At 51.8% G+C, this 18,308-nt stretch overlaps 1 protein-coding gene across 1 annotated transcript in view; it reads right to left on the bottom strand.

Moving 5' to 3' along the window:
- Positions 1-18,308, bottom strand: part of PLXNA2 (plexin A2) — a 212,267-nt gene that overhangs the window by 103,143 nt on the left and 90,816 nt on the right. Inside the window, exon 4 of the mRNA XM_032878124.1 lies at positions 14,144-14,278. Coding sequence (XP_032734015.1) covers positions 14,144-14,278 — 135 coding nt within the window. The remainder of the gene's footprint in view (positions 1-14,143; positions 14,279-18,308) is intronic.

Genomic DNA, 18,308 nt, shown 5'->3' with positions numbered 1-18,308 from the left:
CCTCGGCCACTCCCCTACCCTCCCTACTGCCACAGCCCTCCAGGAAGGAAGCTCACGAGAAGGGATGCAGGCACACCGTGTCCTGGGCCCGGGGACAGGTGACCTTTCCAATTCAGCACCTTTATAAATCTTACCTAATGAAGTTAAGGGGAAAAAAGAATTAATGAATAAATGAAGGTTAAATCACTCCCTGCAGAAAATTGATGCTGACAGCGAGGGCCAAGAAGAGAGCTCGGGAAGCAGGGAGCTGACTTGCACAAGAGGCTTTTTAAAATTCCTCTCCCTGAAATTCGAGGGAGCCGTGTGGCCGGCCAGTTCTGAGCTGGGCCAGGAAGGCTCTGGGACATCCAAGGCATACAGCCCGAAGGCAGTAGAGTAAGAAAGCCATATTCTATCTTGGGTAGTTTTTTTTTTCGGAAGCCAATTTGGGGTTTTCTGATATACAGACCTGTGTTTGTGCCCTGCACACACACGCACACACACACACACACACACACACACGCACACACACATTGTGGACATTGTATATACATCGTTAACTCCCGCAGCTAGCCAAAGCATGGGCACCTCGGGTCTGCCTGGCTCATTTCCGGCCACCCGGGGCTTCTGTGGAGTGTCTTCTTGTCAGCACTCACTTGCTAGCCCCGTCGGTCTCCTTGTCACCACCCTCAGCTGCCACCCCCATATCCCCAGGGCTGCACACCTCAGCCCAATTGGCTCAGAGGGGCACAGGTGAAGGCACGGACGGGCCAAGGGAGGAAGAGAAAGAAAAGCAGAAACAGCCACCAAACAGGGCAGGCCAGGGGGCAGCAGAGGTGTGAGGATAGGGTGGGGTTTCGGGGAAGGAGATGGAAGAGGAGGTTCACGGTAGAGCTCACAGGGCAAAATCTGGGTGGGGGCCTGGGAGAAAGATCTGCTCTTCCGGGCAGCAGGGCAGCGCTGGGGCTCACTGAGTCACTTGCTCGGGGTGGGGGGGGGCAGGTCACTGGCTGGCTTAACCCGACCTCTGTTTGGCTCCTTGGTGCAATGGGAACTCAGAGGAGGCCTATGGAGGAGGATCAAAGGCAAGAATCCTCCTGGTGCCGGCACTGGGCAGATTCTGCTTCTTCCTGTTGTGTGTCTGTGCCCACAGGTTTTTAAGAATCTGATCATGAAGACAGGGAGGCTCCGAGGGACCGGCAGAGCAGGCCCACCCCGCAGTGAGATGGGGGCACGGGAGGCAAGGAGCCAGCATCGGGCTGGTGGAGGGGTGGGAATGCGGAGGGTGGGCTAGAGGGGTGGGGGGAGACAGAGAGACCTGAGCTGACTAGATCAACGAGTAAATAAAAGGTCATAGTGATTTTTCCAGGCACCCAGGGAGAAGCAGACAGAGAGCTGTGCTGACGGCAGGCGCTGACAATTGGCAAATGAGCTTCTGCAGTTATCTGTTTCTCTTCCTTATTCTCGTCTCCTAAGACAGAGGCTAGAAATAGATGCAACTGGCAGATGACTTAAGGATGAAAAATGAGCAACATGTTAGTTACGGGGGCTCAGCGGCAGTGAACCGGGGAGCTCGTGGGTGAACCCGAGAGAAGGAAGAGGGCAGAGCTGGACCTGTCTCCAGGGTTCGGCTCCCGCTCTGTCCCAGCCACTTTGTGGGGCTCCCTCATTTCAGCTCAGCAGCCCTAGAAGGCAGGTATTATCGTTTTTCCCACTTTACAGAAGGGAAAACCGAGGCTTAGGACAAGCCAGGCCCTGCCAAAGAATGGTAGAGCCAAGATTTGAACACAGGCCGATCTGCCTCCAAAGATGAGCTCCTTACACCATCCTACAGGGTCTCCTTTCCATGCACTCTCTCTTTTCTTATCTCCCGTCATCCCCTCCTTCTCTTCCTAACCTTCAACAAGTGTTTATTAAGCAGCTAGTAAGGGCCACACACCGCAGTATCTCTTCGGGAGACAGAAGGGGCCCAGAGAGGCAAGGTCTCTGCTACCAAGACATGTTATTGGGATGACCGAATGAATGAATGAAGTAGGTACGATCTCTCTCTTCCTCTTCCTGTGAACCTAGATGAGCAGAGCTTTTCCTCCCTGTACAGAGAAGTGGCCGTCCTGAAGGTGGTGCAGACTGGGGTGATCACAAAGGGGTTGGTGGTGGGCTGTGACCGGTCCTGGCACCCTTTCTCCTGGGGGTGCCTCTCAGATCCTTGGCCCATGGAGGGGGGGTAGGGGGTTGCTGCTCTCAGCAAAGGGGAAACACTGGGAGCTTGGTGCATGGTTGTTTTCTGCCAAGTTCTGTGGGGGCGGTAGCAGGGAATGAGGGAGCCTGAAGCACCTTCTCTTGGGTGGAGGGATGGGCGGGTGGGTTGCGTCTACCTGAAGTCCTCTCGCCACCTGTGAGCTACGGATAGTCTTCGAGGACTGATACCTCCTGACCCTTGACTTCAGCTCCAGCAACGTCAAACTGGGGGACTATTCCCTGAATACACTGAACTCGTTCATGTCTCTGTGCTTTCCTTCACTTGAGAAATACTCCTGTGCCTTTTGTTCCACCTGGTGAGCTCCCCGCCGCCCCCATTTTCATGAGTCACCTAGAGCAACACCTCCTCTAGGAAGCCTTCCTTGATTCACAGACTACTGGAAAGCACCCTCTCCTGCATTCCCAGCCCTCTGCACACTGTATCACAATATTTTTTCCCTGGCGTATGTGTGATTTTGTCAACGAGCTCTGTGCTCACAATAGGTTCTCGAAGGTTGTTTGATAAATTGCTTGGAAGCTGAGTGGGTAACTAAGACATTGTTCTCAGCTCTGTTCATTTTTCTCTTTCCAATCTTCCTCCTGCCCAACTCTCATCTCTGCCCATCTCCTGCTTCTCATTAAACATTACTTGAGGGACAGAGGCTGAACCCAGACTGTTTGCTAAGCCACCAGCAGCTGATGACACAGCCAGTTCTCCCTCTACCTGGTGCAAATTTCAAACCCCAACCTGTTTGCAGAGGTGGGGTGTGGGAATAACCAGGAGGGGGAGTGAGGAAAGTTGCTCTGTGCAGAGTGGAAGAGGCTTTGGGAATTTAACTGTGCAGCACACAAACCATGACCTGGAGACAGTGGCTGATGTGGGGTCCCTGAGCTGGGCAGGCTACGGAAAGATCAAAGGGTCAGCTTGGAAAATGCAGCCAAGTGGGGCTCTGAAGACTAAGCAAGCCTGAGGAGAAGGAGCACAGACCTGCCTTCCCCCCAGTGAGCACAGCCCTGACCTGTGTTCTGAAAGAGCCGTGTCCTGTGGCTACCCTTCCCCATGCCCAGAACACAGGAATGCTTGCTCTCATCTGATGAGTCTGCCATGTATGCTGTTCTCATAAGCACACACACTCCCAGACCCAGGTCAGCCTCTGTCCCTCAGACGCTCATGGCCAGAACGGAGGCGCTAAATGTCATGGCAGGGGTCATTCAAATACCTTTTCTTCATAGGGAAACTGAGGCTCCAGCGGGCCGGCACTCAGACATATGGGGGAGACTCCAGGGATTAACTGGAGGCAGAATCCTAACTTACCACTCCCCTGTCACTCTCCTGTCACTTCCTGCCAACCCTCCCCCACCCTCCCCCACACACCTCCTTCACAGCTCCCAGTTTGGTTCTCAAGTCGTCCCTGGGACCAGGCCCCGGGAGACTAGCTGTCTGCAGGGCAGCATGTGTGAGTGGCAGGCCGGGACTCACGAGCCCTGAGGAAGAACCCCTGTGTGTCAGTAAGCCAGCACAGCTGGTCACCTCTGGCTGAGGAGCGCAGAGGCTGTTGTCTGGAGAAAGCGACCCATGGTCGGCTTCCCATTTCTGGGAACCCGGTGTTCACAGAACCTGTCCCACATAAAAGTCCCAAGCCCTGCGTACCAGCAGCCAGTGGGACTGAGGCCCAGCTCCTCCCTGCTCCCCCACTGGCACCCAGGACCCCAGGCCCAAGAGGAAGGAGCCTCAACAAGTGGGCCCAGCAGCCAGCACCCACCTCCTGCCCTCTCTGTGGAGAATGGGCTGTGCACCTCAGAACTTCCAATCATGCGCCTCAGAAAGGTTCGCTGACTTCCCCTCCCCACCCCACGCCCCTTCGCTGATGATGCCTGGTGCATCTCTCGGCACTTCCGAAGCCGTATCTTCACATCACAGCAACTGTCCTACTCATCAGCGGATGGAAATAACTTTTCACGACGGCTCCTCTGATGTTGCCATCTTTTGTGTTGATCAAAACAACAAAACGAATCAGACTCTCGGCGTTTGATTGAAGCCTAATTGGAAATCCAAAGTGGCACTAAATGTTATGGTCTAAATAAAACTCATTCAATTACAGAAACCCAACACGGGGAGCATGAGCGAGAGCTCGGGGAAGGAGCTGAAAAGAGGCTGCAGAGTTCTGGGGCGTCACTGCGGAGCTTCCTGAGTCTCAAGATAGCAAGCACAAAACCCAAGAGCCCGAGGATCCCCCCCCCCCACCCCCACTTAGGGCAGCGAAGGCACGGATACCATTTGTCTGGTTCACACTGGAGAAGCCTGGGAGGGGCTGAATCAGGGCCTCATGTCTTATGGACCTGCTCTCCTTGCAAAGATGGCCAGCTATGGATGGGGGTAGAGGGGGTACAGGGGGGTCATGGCGTCATCCCCTGGGCCTCCCTGGTGGTGGAGTGGGGCAAGCAGGGCGGGAACCTTGCGACCACACCAGCCTGCACCTCCACCCCAGCCCTGGCTCCTAGGGGTGGTACGAAGGGCCTTGCTCAGGTCCCTTAACCTTGCCGAGCCTTCCTTGTGTGCCCAGTGGTGGTGATAATGCCCACCTTCCAAGCTTGTTGTAAGGACTCCAGATAATGCTTGTGAAACCTGTGGTCGGCCACACAGGCCACACCGCAGCTGTACCTCCCTCGGGCAGGGCACTCTCTCCATCCACTCTGACCACCAGAGCCATCTCCCTGGACGGTCCACGTAAGGCCCTGGGCAGTGCTCACTTTCCTTTGTTGGTTTTGAAAACAAAAAGCACACTGCTTCAGTCTCCTTGGGGGGTATCAAATGAGGACCTAGGAGTCCGTGCTGGTCCCCTGAAGCCTTCAAAGCCGCTGCTAAACCTTTTCCTTAATTTGGAACCAGGTGGAGAGGGAACAGGAGGGGAAGGGCTTTGTGCCCACACTCGGCGCCAGGGGGCGCCGTCTCCAGAGTGGGAGGTGTGGCTTCGGCTTCAGAAGGGTGGGGTGGATGGAGTCCCAGCTCTGCTCTTAACCAGCTTGGTGGCTCCGGGCAAATGACTTAGCCAGACTTGAATTTCAGTGTTCCTATCTCTAAAAGAGGTGAGGCCAGTACTTCTCCTCCCATGGGACTGTTGGATTCGCTGAGGTCATGTTTGTAAACGAGAATAAGAAAAACACAACCTGAATGTTAGATTTCAACACATCTTAAAGTAGAGCTGGGAGTCAGGGCAGGGTGGTTAATTTTCTTTTTTAGGTGTGGCTACAGGCAGGGCGTGATCTGCAGGGCCCGAGCCTGTGATTATGCATGGGACAGGATCATAAAATACCAGGACGACTACCAACATTTATTAAGCAGGTAATAGGCACCAGATACTTTTCAGAGGGCTTTTTATGTATTCATTCACTTAATTTAATCCTTAGGCAGACACCATAATTATGCCCATTTTGCAGATGAGGAAACTGAAGCAAAGAGAGGTAAAGCAACTCGCCCCAGGTCACACAGCAGGAAGTGGGGAGTGAGGCAGGGACTCAAACCTCAGCAGGAGGGCACAGTCTGGAGCTCGTACTCTTCATGCGGTCGGGAAATTGCCCATCATCACCTCCATCTGCTTCCTCACATTCTAGTTCCGTAGACCTTCCCTTTTCAAGAATCACCTCCCCCTCCTGTCTCTTCACTCTGAGGTCTAACCAGCTCTGAATTGCTGTGTCAGAGAGCGCATGAGCCCTCTGCCGGAGTGACCCCGAGAATGGAAAGGCAAGGGCAGGCCTCTCCCCGGTTGGTAGACTTGCTTCAGTCATGGAGCACACTGTGTGTCTCTGCTACAGCCGGGCTCACTCCCTATTGCAATTTCTCTCCCCGTCCTTCTTCCCCACCAGAACCTCCCTGAGGGCAGGGATTCTATTTTATTTATTACTGCACAAAAGCACACTTCCCAGGGCTGCTGTTGCACTGAAAAGAGCAGAAAGAAATCAAGAAGGTACCTATCATCAGGCAGCCCTATTTGTAACATTTGGCTGCAATATTACTTAGAAAGGCTGTGCTACCTATATCTGCATATGCAAATGACTTGTCAGTGGACAGCTCTATGCATTATACATGGTAGACACTTTAAAGGTCTGTTGAGTGAATGAGTCTATGTATGCAAATGGTATGCAAATCTTTCCCTATTTTAATTTGACCCTCGGGAACATCTTCAGTGACTCTCTTGGGCCCAGGTGGTTGTTGTTGTTGTTGTTTTTAATTGAAAGTCTTTAAAGACAACCCGTTTTCTCTCTTGCCTGTGCCGAGTGAAGATGTTGTCAAGTTGGGAAAAGAATGCTGGGCTGGACCAGGTTAATCAGGATTAATTCTGCTTCTCCTGGTCATTCAGGGGAGGACATCAGCAAGTGACGCTCCTCTTGGGCATCAGTCTCCTCACCTTTAAAAACAAGGGAGTGGGTTTCCTGCTGGTAGTGAGACCCTATGATTTCCCATCTCTCAGACACAGGAACATCACCCTGGGTAGGCAGACTGTCAGTGTTCAGCACTACCTGCCTAGAAAGAGAAATCAAATCCCTTGCCAAGGATTAGAGAAAGTCTCCAGCCCCCCTGCCCATTTAGAGAAATGAGGTTTTTTGGCACTAGTTCTCCCAGCCTGGGCATTGTGTTCAATCATTTCTTTCCAAACGAAAGGATTTTAAAATAAGAGGCTGGAGTTTTCTCTCTTAAATACAACAAGCCAAGCGTCTGATTAATAGGGTGGGTTTGCGTGTCCTTTCTCTCATGTGAAAATATTTATTAGAAAAATGTTCCAATGAGAATATTAATAGCCAGGGAATCAGCTCTGTGTCAGCCTCTTTGTTCCTTGACATTTGAAATGGGGGGCGGGGGAAGGGGAGAAAGAGGGAAAATCAAAACCCAGGCTTGGGGTGGTCACCTTTCCCTGGGCCCCCTCCCCCAAGAGGCAGGATTCTGCCCTTCCTTTGGGAAAGGCACTGAAAGGAGCAGCTTAGATCCTGGGCCACACAGGGGTCCCCATCCTTAACCAGAAACACATGTGCATCAAAGGCTTGGATTGAAAGTGACACATTTGAAAACAAAAGTGCAGCCGAAATTCGCTTATCCTCACTTTCCTAATCCGCAAACTCTGTAATTCTCCCCAAAGCCCCTCAGGCTCTGCTACAGTCCAAGCCTGCTTACATCCTCTCCTCCCCCTGCCTCTCAGCCCAGGTTTCCCGCCCCAGGGCAGAGGGAGGGCTCCTGTTACTGGGACCCCGGTGCCTTGTAAAAATACACCTTGGCACGCTCTGCCCGCACCCTGGGAAGCCTTATCGCCTGGACTAAACAAATGTGCACAATCAAAATAATAGTCTGAAATGTCAAAATAAATGAGCAGGGAACATCTGGAAGTGTGGTTGCCCACATTTTTTCCTCTCCCTTCCTCAAGCCTTTAGATGCCTGGGGTCTGGCAGCTGGCAGGGCGGGCTCCAGGTAGGAGACTCTTACTTCTGAGTCACAATAGGCCCTTTGAAAATGCTTATTTTGGGTACTAGGTCCAGGTTTGCAGTAGGTAGGCCCTCCCCCAAATCAAGGAAACCCAAATTAGCTCTCTGCTTAGCAGGGGCATATGGCACACCCGGGGATGGCACGCTGGAGTGGTGTGGCCCGGCCTTCCCTTCGTCCTCCCCACCCAGCACACACCTTCAACGGAGGCCCCTTAACCGAGCGCCAGGGAAGGGATCTCTCCTGCCCATGAGCCCCTCAGAGAAGGATGGCTTCACAATCTTCCCAAATAATTTGTGTTTCCAAAGTTTTTCTTGCTCCAACTCTCTTGAATTACTTAAGGCGGGGGTAGTTAGAAGGTCAGTTTCCTTTTCTTCTCTGGGGCTAAGTCAGCACTGCCCAGCAGAGCCGAGGCGGGGCACCACGGAGGCCGGCCTTCCTTCCGAGGGGGCTGATGTATTATCACCGCAGGGACACTGCCCAGGAGAACCCCTTAAAATTGTGTGCCACTCTCTGGGCGATTTCCTGGCAGAGTGACCCTGTTCCTGGTGGATTCCCTCGCAGGCTTGCAGGAAGCACTTTCTGAGCCCACATTTAATCTGGGCTTCATTTAGGACCTACGCAACCTTTAGCTAATCACCAGTAGGCTTTAAAGCCCCTGGCGCTTCCCTGTGAGCTTTGGGAAATCAAGCCAGTTCTGATGACTCTAGACTTGGGTGTTGGGCGTGGCATGACACTAAAGCGGCAGCTAACCCACTCAGATGCCCGCTGGGCCTCCTTGTTCTCCTGTGGGGTCAGGATGGGTGATCCCTAAGGTCCTTACTGGCTCTGATGCTCTGTGCTTCCATGACCCCAGGGGTCAGGAAACCATGTATTTATCTTCCCTGAGTCGTGCCTCTCGAAGTGTGCTCATGGGCCATGGAATCAGAATCACCTCAGGTGACTGGCTGTGGAGAGGTGAAGGGGAAGGGAGGAGAGATAGCTCTGCGGCTTCTAAGGGTATGTCTAAAGGGTGATAATTCTACCTTACTTGTGGGAAGGCTCACTCTCTGAGTCCTGAGCTGCTGTATCTGCCATGATCTGCCATGCTCAAGAAGTTGGACTCTAGGGGCCACCATGCTGTGAGGAAAGCTCATGCCCCATGGAGACAACTTGTCTGAGGCACTCCGGTCAACAGTCCCAGCTGAGCCCAGCCTTCTAGTTCCCAGAGAGGAGAAGCTTCCAGAAGATTCTAGTCCCTAGAATTCTTAGCACCCCAAGTTATTTGTATTGTAGAGAAGAGACAAGCCCTCTTCAATGTACCACATCTGTGTCCCTGACTGATGCAGCTTCAGAACATAATAAAATGTTTGTTTCACATCCCAGAATTCTGAAGTGGTTTGTTATGTAGCAATAAGTGACCAGAACAGTGAGCTAGCTACAGACAAACACAAGGTCACTCGGAACTGGGATCCGAGGGCCCACTACTCAGGGAATGGCAGCCCTACGTTTTGAGACCTGGTTTCCTTACCCATAGAGGCCAGAAATGAAAAGCCCCATGGGTAGCCCGTTTCTGGCCACGTGTCCTCGAGTGCAGCCAGACAGGACCCTGAGGACTTGGGGCCTGACCAATGCTCAGGGTGCCCCTCCCTTCTCTCCATAGATGCCTGCATGACTGCCCTTCTGGGCCTCACATCTGGGCCCGGGGCTGCCTCTGCCTATATCAAGGGGAGCGGGACTGTTTAGTCTGCTGGGCACATTCCTGGATTTTTAAAATAAATAGCAGATTATGAGCGACTTAGCCTGATGCTGTCAATGGGCCAGGCCACAGGCTTCTGAGCCGTCCCTTAGGAGGGAGCTGCAGGAATGACAGGTTGGAGGTGTTTAACTTGGGAACTCTATCCCAGCCATATTTAAGTGGAGAGGGTTCTAGCCTTCTCTGGGGTCCCAGAGAACTTCTAGTAATATGACTGATAGTAGCAATGATGTTAATAATTATATAGCACACGGAAGGCACTACGCGTCAGACAAAACGGTTACCATTATTCGGCCCATTATACAGATGAAGAAACTGAGGTTTAGTGGTGTGAGATCTCCAAGCTGAATGTCTGGCAAATGGCTGTGGGTTAAATGGAGATCAGTCTGATTCTCAGGCTCCAGCTCTTAAACACTACGCTATTTTGCCTTCCCAGGCTCTGAAATAGACAGCTGCATCCCATGCCCCCACCCACCCCAAAACACGCACACACACACGTGCACGCCCCCACTGTCAGCCTTTCTGCTGTTCCCAAGGCCCTTTCCAGCCTGCAAGGAGCCATTCTCCACTGTGACTCCCTTTTTCCATTTCACCCTTCGCTGGATCATTTTATGCCTCTATTCCCTCTGCTAATTTAAACTAATTAAAGTATAAAATAGAATAATTGCTTCCATCCCCATACTCTTTCCCATCCACGTCGAGTACAGCGTTATATTCTTTATCTGGGAGTGGCCAACCTGACGAGCTGGGTGGAAACTGGAGCTATCAAGTTTCTTTTCATCTTCTTGCTCAGTTCTGTGCTTCGCTTGTAGCCTGATTTCCCCTGGACTGGCTGTCGGACTTCCGTTAGACACTGAGGAGACGGGAGAACTTGTATTCACATCCACAGCGTGTGTCGATCTGCTGTTGAGGAAGCCAGGGCGGACTTTCTAGGGAAGAACCAGGCATCCTATCCGTGGAGCACCTGGGCAATTAGCAGGATTGGGAAATCAGTTCCCAAATGTTCCCCTGGGACTGGCCAGCCCTGGATCTATTAACAGTCCATTAACATCGGCTTGTTAGGCGGTGGCACCAGCGACCCAACACTTCTTACTAGTCCTATTTCTTAATTACGTGTAATTAACCGAGAGAGGGGGAGGGAGTGAGAATGAATGATCTGTATGGGATCGTTCCGGCTCTGTGGGGAGATGCAAACTTTTCTAGGCAGAACTTGAGGCCAGAGACTGGGTCTACACTCCCAGGATGCCAAAGGTACAACGGGTGCTGGGTCTTGAGGAAGCAGCAGGGGGACAGAGAGACAAGAGGTGGGGATGAGGTGAGGGCCGGGATGACAGCAGGCTGCTCAGAGATTTACCAGAAAGTGAGGGGAAGCCCCATTCCCATGATATCTTAGAAGGTCTCAGGTCTTCCAGAACCTTGGAAGTCTTAAATCACTGCCTCAAAACAGGAGTACACTCATCCATAAGCAGCCAGCATTTCCGCCCTCTCTGTCACCGTTCAGGGAGGAAGTTCACACGGACACCCATGGCCTCATACACCTCTTGTTTTAAAAGTTCCTCGTTTGGTCTAACCTCAGGCCTGTCTACTGTAGTTCTGGTGTTGTCTTCTGGAGATGGAGGAGAGTCTCAATCCCAACACCTTGGACAAGCCTCTTCAACAGGAAAGGGAGCCTAGAGTTAGATTTGTTAACTGTGTCTCTGAAAGGGAGGAAACTGAGTCTGTGAGAACTCAAGAGTCTAGGCCCCCCCCAGTTCGTCAGAGGCAGGCCGGGACTAGAACATGGAGCTCCAGGCTCAGCCCAAGGCCTACTGGCTGCCGCCCATAGCCACTTCACTTCCCCTTCATCGTCACTCATGGTCACCACCCTCCTGAGGTGGAATCATAAAGGCCTGAGAGCCAGAAGGGGCCCTACAGAAGCTCAGTGACCCAGGGTCTGTGTGGCATGTGAGATCATGGGAGAGAAACTCCCTTCTGCTGAGCAGAGTCTCTGCCGAGCCTCACGCTGACCCCGGCGAGGCACAGTGAGGCTGAGCGACTGGTTTAAGGCCACGTGGCTATGGACTGTTGAGACAGGATCCAAATCAGAGCTTCAGACTTCAGAGACAATCTTATTATCTGAAGCAACTTCTCTATTTCATGACCAGGGAGAGGGTCATGCTTCCAGATCTAGCCACAGCTGGACCAGACACTAAGCCACCCGACTCCATCTTCATCAGCTCCCATGAAAGTGTTTCTTGAAGGATGTGAGTACCCCATACTCAGAGTTGCTTGGGCTCAGACAGATGGGCCCCCTGAGCTGTTCTTGGCCCTCATCCCTGGGCCCAGCCCCAGGTGAAATCACCTTGCTACCCATTTCTACACAATTTACAGCTCTCAGGGTGACAGGTCTCAGATCTCGGCTACAAATCCCCTTTAGACGTTGCCCACTGATCACAGCCCCACCTGGCATGGGGAGCTCTCTGGACTAATATCTCACCTGCCTGGAGACAGCCCCATTAACCCCAAGTTCTTCCCATAGCTGCTCAGTGGGACCGGCTACTACGGAAGTCCTATGTTAGGGGCAGACAGCACAAGAACAGCACAGCAGCAGCAGAAAATGAGGACAAAGGCCAGGACACTTAGAGATACGTTATGCAGGCCAGGGCTGATGCTGTCGGAGGTGACACCAGATACGATCTCAGGAGGTCATCCTATTCCCCAAAGGCCACTTGTTAGGCTCCAGCTCAGGCCCAGGCCCTTCTCCTCTGGCCACATTTTGAATGTAATTCCAGAAAACAACCCATTTGAGAAACAGATATGTGGCCAAAATCTGAGCCTAGGCATCTTCTCAGTTCTCCTAAGGCCTCACTGGTCACTTCTGCTTGCTGTCAGTGCTTTTCCACCACGCTGGGCTCAGAGAACCCAAGAAAGAGTTTTTACCCAGAGTTACCTTCCTGGTCCTCAGGCATACATAGCATGTTCTGAAAATATCACATATATTGTGGATCTGCTGGGTCCCTCTGACCATCATTTATCCACCCATCTGACTGCCGTCTATCGATCCATCCCTCTGTCTGATTATTATCCTGCAGAAGCATCTAGAACGGTATTCACCAAAGGTTAAATGGTGTTACATTTTGGGCAGACCCGTCTGGGTACTCATTGCTATTCTCTTTTCTGTATGTATTGCCGGAATTTGCATGGTGAGCATCTACTGTTTCTGTTTAAGAAATAACCTTATGTCTATAAATAGAAAAGAATAGGGAAAAAAGGCAGAATATTTATAGGCTTCAGTGGGATGTTATAGACAACTGGCTCATGTCTCCCTCGTTAGACTGTAAACAACCTGAGGGTAGAGGCCAAGTCCCCTTCATTTTGATGCTTTCCCAGCACATAGATCCCGATAAATATATTCCCAGTAATGGGCTTTGTTAGGGCCCACGGACTGTTTTATTAGAATGAGACATCAATGTTTATTTCCGAGACTGTCTTCCCCATCGTAGGTTAGGCTAAGCCTCCTCTAGCTTCACCAAATTCCCATCTGCCCCTGCTTATGCCTCAACTGCAGGGGCCATATGAAAGAAGGTAAAAAGACAGGTGGGTTCAAGGGGGTCTGGATAAAATTTGCATGCAATCTGCATATGATTTGTGTCATCTGTTCTCAAGAAGTAATTTTTGAGTTAGAGCTGCATCATTGTTTCCCTCAATGCAGTTATGTGCCCATTGGTCGCTTCCTTCCTTCCTCCCTCCACTCTTCCCTCATTCCCGGATTCAGAATTCTTATACTCAAAAAAAAAAAAAAAAAAAAAAAAAAGGAAAAGAACTCTGGGCAAGGAGGGGTTCACCAAGTACACCGGGAATCTTTGCAGTGTATTTGGGACGACAAACACTCAGGAGCTGGGAGGTACCTCGTGAACGCTCACTGGTCCTCCAGCCCAGCATCTTTGTCTAGCCGAGTCAATGCCAAGACCATCCTCCTGCTGAACAGCAGTAGACCCACTGACTGAACGAATGGCAGATACCAGCCTTTCTTAAGGTCTTTGCTTTGCTTTCTGCATCACCATTAATATGCGAATCCTCCATTCCCCATCCCCCCCACCACCACCACCTTGCCCATCACCGTGGCTATCCCGCATTTACCTTCTCTTTGCTCACACATATTCAGAGCAGATACACTCAGGGGGGAATCATGCTTCATCAGAGAAGGTGGAGACCCTGCCCAATGGTTACCGCGCAGAGGGTAGAAGTCTGTTTCTCAGGCCAACTCTGGGTTCCCAGAGCTGGCCAGCTTCTACTGGCATCAGTCTATGACTCAGGCCAAGATTTTTATCTCCTTCTGGGGCCCCATCTTGGGTCTGTCTCTCCCAGGATCAGGCCTAGCCAGGAGGCCTGGATTATTTACACTTCTTTGGCTCCCTTGAGCAGCAGACTCTGTGGGCCCGGGAGCTGTAAATCTACCCCCTAATCACACCAAGCTGCTTCGTGCAGTCTGGCCCGTTCTTGCAGGGCTGTTCATCACGCACTGAGACAGGGTCTGTGGCCTGGAGAGAAGCCTCCGGGAAGTGGCTGGCCCCAGTTGCTTCTCTCTGGCTCCCTGTGAAAGCCTCCAAGGACTCTGCCTGTCCCTGGACCCCGAGTAGGAAGCCCAGCGGACCCCCTGCTTAGATGAACAGTTTCTGACCAAAGGTCACAGGTTATCAGTTACCTGGGCTTTGAAAAGAGGGATGGGTGTCTACACTTACCTGTCTCTCAGACATGATGTATAGGTAACGCTCATCAACGGAGAAAGCCATGTCCCGGAGGATGGGGCTCCCGTCTTTGAGTACGGAGACCATCTCGTACTGGACCCCTCCATGGGGGGGACCATCGGCTCGAATCTGTAAAAGAAACAAGGCATCCTCAGCATCGGTACTCAGCTGTACCCCCGGGGATTACCTGCTTTGGCCTAGAACAGGTCCCTTTACCGAAGATAATTCCCCCCACCCTACCCCTACTTGCTACTTTGAACCAGAATTGGCTTCAGGGAAGGTAGAGGTGCTTCTCAGTTCAAACAGCCCAGCTTCCAGCAAGAGAGATCCCTTCTCCAGTGGTCTGAGCCTTCCGGGTCTGGGATTTCTGATGGTGGGTTCTTTTGTGTGTGCGTATGCGTCCTTAGGAACAATTCTGAATATCCCAATGTGATTATTGTGGCTTGTGTCTACGTATATTTACAGCATGGTGTGGAGGGTGTGTGTGTGTGAGTGTGTGCTTGTGCACACTGACTGGTGTTTAGGGTTGGGGAGTCAACATCTGCTTACAGTGTTTCTGCCTCGGGCGGGTGAGGAAGAATGGTTCCACAATCCCATAAAAGATCAGAAAGCTGGTCATCAAGAAACTCAAGATTTTAGAATCTCAAGAGGGTCTTTCTGCCCCCAAACATATCCCTGCATGTGTGCAAATTCACGCTGGGATTTAATAAGCCAGAAAGAAAGGACTCAGACACCATCAAGTTCACTGCTTCCCAGCCCTGGCTGCCCTTGGGAATCATCTCGGGGGTTTTAAAAGATACGAATGCCGGGGCTGGATCCATTCATCAGAACCTCTGTGGGCATGGCCTGGGCGTCTTCTCGGGGATTCAAAGCTCCCCAGGTGAATCTGATGAGTGGCCAGGGTCAAGAAGCAGAGATGGAGTCCAGTGGTTTTCAAGGCTGCGTGCCTTGAGAATCATCTCAAGGCAGGGGTAAGGGCAGCGCGGGCTGGGGGGCGGGGTTTAGGGGCTTGGGAAAATACATTGCTGAGCCCACCCCTGGAGTTTCTGATTCAGCGGAAATGAGGCTTGAGAATTCTCACGTCTAACAAATTCCCGGGTGGTGTGGAGGCTGCTGGTCTGGGGGTTCGTGAGGGCTAGTCTAAGCTCTACAAAGACAATCCCTAAGGTCATACAAAAAACTGGCGTCCAGGAGTCCTCGGTTTGAATATGCTCCTGCCTTCCCGTTTCTTGTTCCCAACATAGCAGCTGACCGTTGAACAAATAATCCCCAGCCTGGTTTGTTGTCTCTGTCCTCTGCCCATCTGAACCCCCTCTAGCTCGAGCCCTATTTCCTCCATGAAGCCTTCCCTAATCTCTCCACCATACTAATTGCTCATCACCCTGATGCCTTTTTTTTTTCCCTACCATTTTGTCTTAGGATTATAATCAATTGATCTGTTCATTGTGTATGTACTTGCTACTGTGTATTGACTACCCACTCACATTGTTCTCTAATTGGCTCACATGTGCGTAAGTCTGTCAACACTGAGAAGGCAAGGATGCATTTTCTCTGAGGACGACAATGGGTTCAGGAACCTGGCTGGTGATGGATAAGATGGGATGCTTGAGAAATACTTGTTGAAAGGACATGAACTAGGAACCAGGTGATGAAGTCTCATGAACTCTAGCGCTAAGTCAAAGTGAGGTCAAAAGGCATTTTCTCTGGAAGATTGTGGGATTCAGGCCGCCCACCCCCTCACATTCCCTTGCAATTTTCTCTTGTACTTCTAACCACGGCCTTTCCTCTCCCACCATACCAGGAGCTCCTGAGGGGCAAGGACCAGGATTTACTCATCCCAAGGGAAAAGCTTGGTGCCTGACGCCACAATAAATTCCCCTTTGCCCTTTCTCTGCCTAGCTAGTGGCCCTTGCATTCAAAGCTGTTGCATCCGGGGAAAGGTTGGGGGGGTCATTTAATTCATTCTCAGAGAGTGGAGGAAGACTCTGGGGTCAGCAATGATGTCACGAGGCTGAGGTTATTACCCTCTACCCCGGAGCAAATATGATTATGGATTCAAGCAGAGGGAAGGGTCTCTACCTGGAAAAATGCCCCACAATTAAAAAGGTTCCCCTTAACATCTGAGATAGCTTTCTCTCTTAGATGGGCTGATCTGAAATTTCCTTGAGGTCTTTCTAGAAATTCAGCAGTTTTTAGTCAAAGAAGTTCCTGGGCTATTGCAGACAGTAAAGAGAAGATGTGAGGGTCATGGCTTCCTGCTGGCTTGACCTCAGTGTTCTGTCTCCATTATATGGGGGAGTTCGGGCTCTGTTTCTTCTTCTGAAGGGGAAATGGGCCAGCGCTTCTCATCACCCTCCCTACGACAGCCGCTCCTCTTCAGGGAGATTTAAGTCTCCTCAAGCTACCGGCTCTGCTCCAGGAGCTGTGGAATCAGTAACCCCCCTCAGACCCGGCCCAAGATCTCCCTGCCTGGAGAGGCTTGTTAACCTTCTGCCAGTTGGGGCAGCCTCCACCCGATGAGCCCGGGCACCCGTCTGCCTCCCTGGCAGGGCCTGGACACAAAGTCCAAAGGAGGAATGCCACAAGTCTGGCCTTCCCTCTGTGGTCCCTGGGACGAGATGGTACCCAGGGCCGGCTTAGAGCTGGAATTGAATCAAAGTCAACTTATCATCACACACTCTGCTGCGTTCCACTTAGGACCAATCCCAGCCACTAACTTTTTCCTGAATCAGAGATCTACGCAGGGCTTTTTTTTTTTTTTTTTCCTTCTATCTGCAACCCCAATCTTTTAACAAAGCAGTTGAAGGCAGAATCAAACCTACATAATTCTCAAACGTCAAAGCTAAAACCAAACCAGAACAGAAACTGTTCCTGGTATTGAACCTGAACTAAGCGATCCTATTTCATTCAGTCTAAATCCCTGGAGGGAAAAGCACTATTGCCTCCTCACTTACTCCCTCATCCCATGTTAACTGCCTCAAGCTTGTGTTACCCTCCGAGACACCTGCGGGAGGGCAGAGAAGATGGAGGATGGGGCCAGGAGCCGAGGACTTCAAGGGCACAAGTTGGGGGCGGGGTCTGGCAGGCAGTGGCAGGAGAGGCCAGGTGGGCAGAGTGTAGGTTTGGGATGCAGTGTTCCCGGGTTTCTGTTCAAACTTTGTGCCTGGGCTGGAGTTCTGCCTAATGGTACAGTTTGTGTTCAGATCCCTCCCACGAGCCTCGGTTTTCCCTTCTGGATAACAGGCCACGGTGATCTGCTCAGTGCCGGCCAGAGGAGAACCACCGTAGCATGTGCTAGAGCTGTAAGGACTTTGGAGCTCACCTCACCTAAGCTCTTCCACTCCAGGCTCACAGCTGGCCAGTGGTGGAACCAGGGCTCAACCCGGCTGTAGCCCGTGTGGCTCAGAGGAGAGCACATGGTGGATGGAGACAGCCCACCCTGGGGACAAGGGTCCTGCCGCAGGGCAAGCACACGGTTTCCCAGACTGCTCTGCCTCGGAGAGAAAGTTTTGAGGTTCAAAGTTGTCTCCATCCTTGCCAGACACAGGATGATAGTGGTACGGTGCTGGTTCTGAGCCAAGGTGGGATTTTCAAATCCAACGAATCACATCTATTTGGTGTGGTCCCAGAAGAGCTAAACTGCGGTGACACAGTTTTCAGCTTGTGTCCCCAGGGCCACGTTTCAATGACCACAAGGACAACAACGGACTGAAGTAGGTCACGAACCAATCCAAGAGAAGGGGGTCTACAGCCCGAGCTGCACAGGGCAGGGGAGGAGCTGGGGCAGAGAAGGGAGGCGACACACTTGGGGGCAGGCGAGTCACCTGAACATGTCTTTTGGGTTGGGCTCCTCCTCTCCTGAGAGGGCCTGGCCTCAGTGGACATGCAGAAGCTACAGAGGCCATTTTGGTTGGACAAAGCTCATGAGGTACGATAAGAGGGCCAACCGGAGGGTGACAGTCTTTATCGAAACCGGCAAAAGACAGAAGGTGCCCACACCGTCATGCAAGGAGATTCAGGCTGGTTCTAGTAAGAACTCCTGCTGCGTAGAGCGCTCACTGCAAGACTGAGTGGCTGTAGGACCCTGAGACCTTCTCAGGAGGGTTTTGAACACAGGATTACTTCTTTTGCTTCATGGCTTGACATGGCCCTACCTGAA

Source organism: Lontra canadensis, unplaced genomic scaffold (genome assembly GCF_010015895.1).
Source record: "Lontra canadensis isolate GAN:19392208 unplaced genomic scaffold, GSC_riverotter_1.0 scaffold63, whole genome shotgun sequence".
NCBI lineage: Eukaryota > Metazoa > Chordata > Mammalia > Carnivora > Mustelidae > Lontra > Lontra canadensis.
Note: the sequence above shows the minus strand (reverse complement) of the source record. Positions and strands in the feature narration are given on the sequence as shown.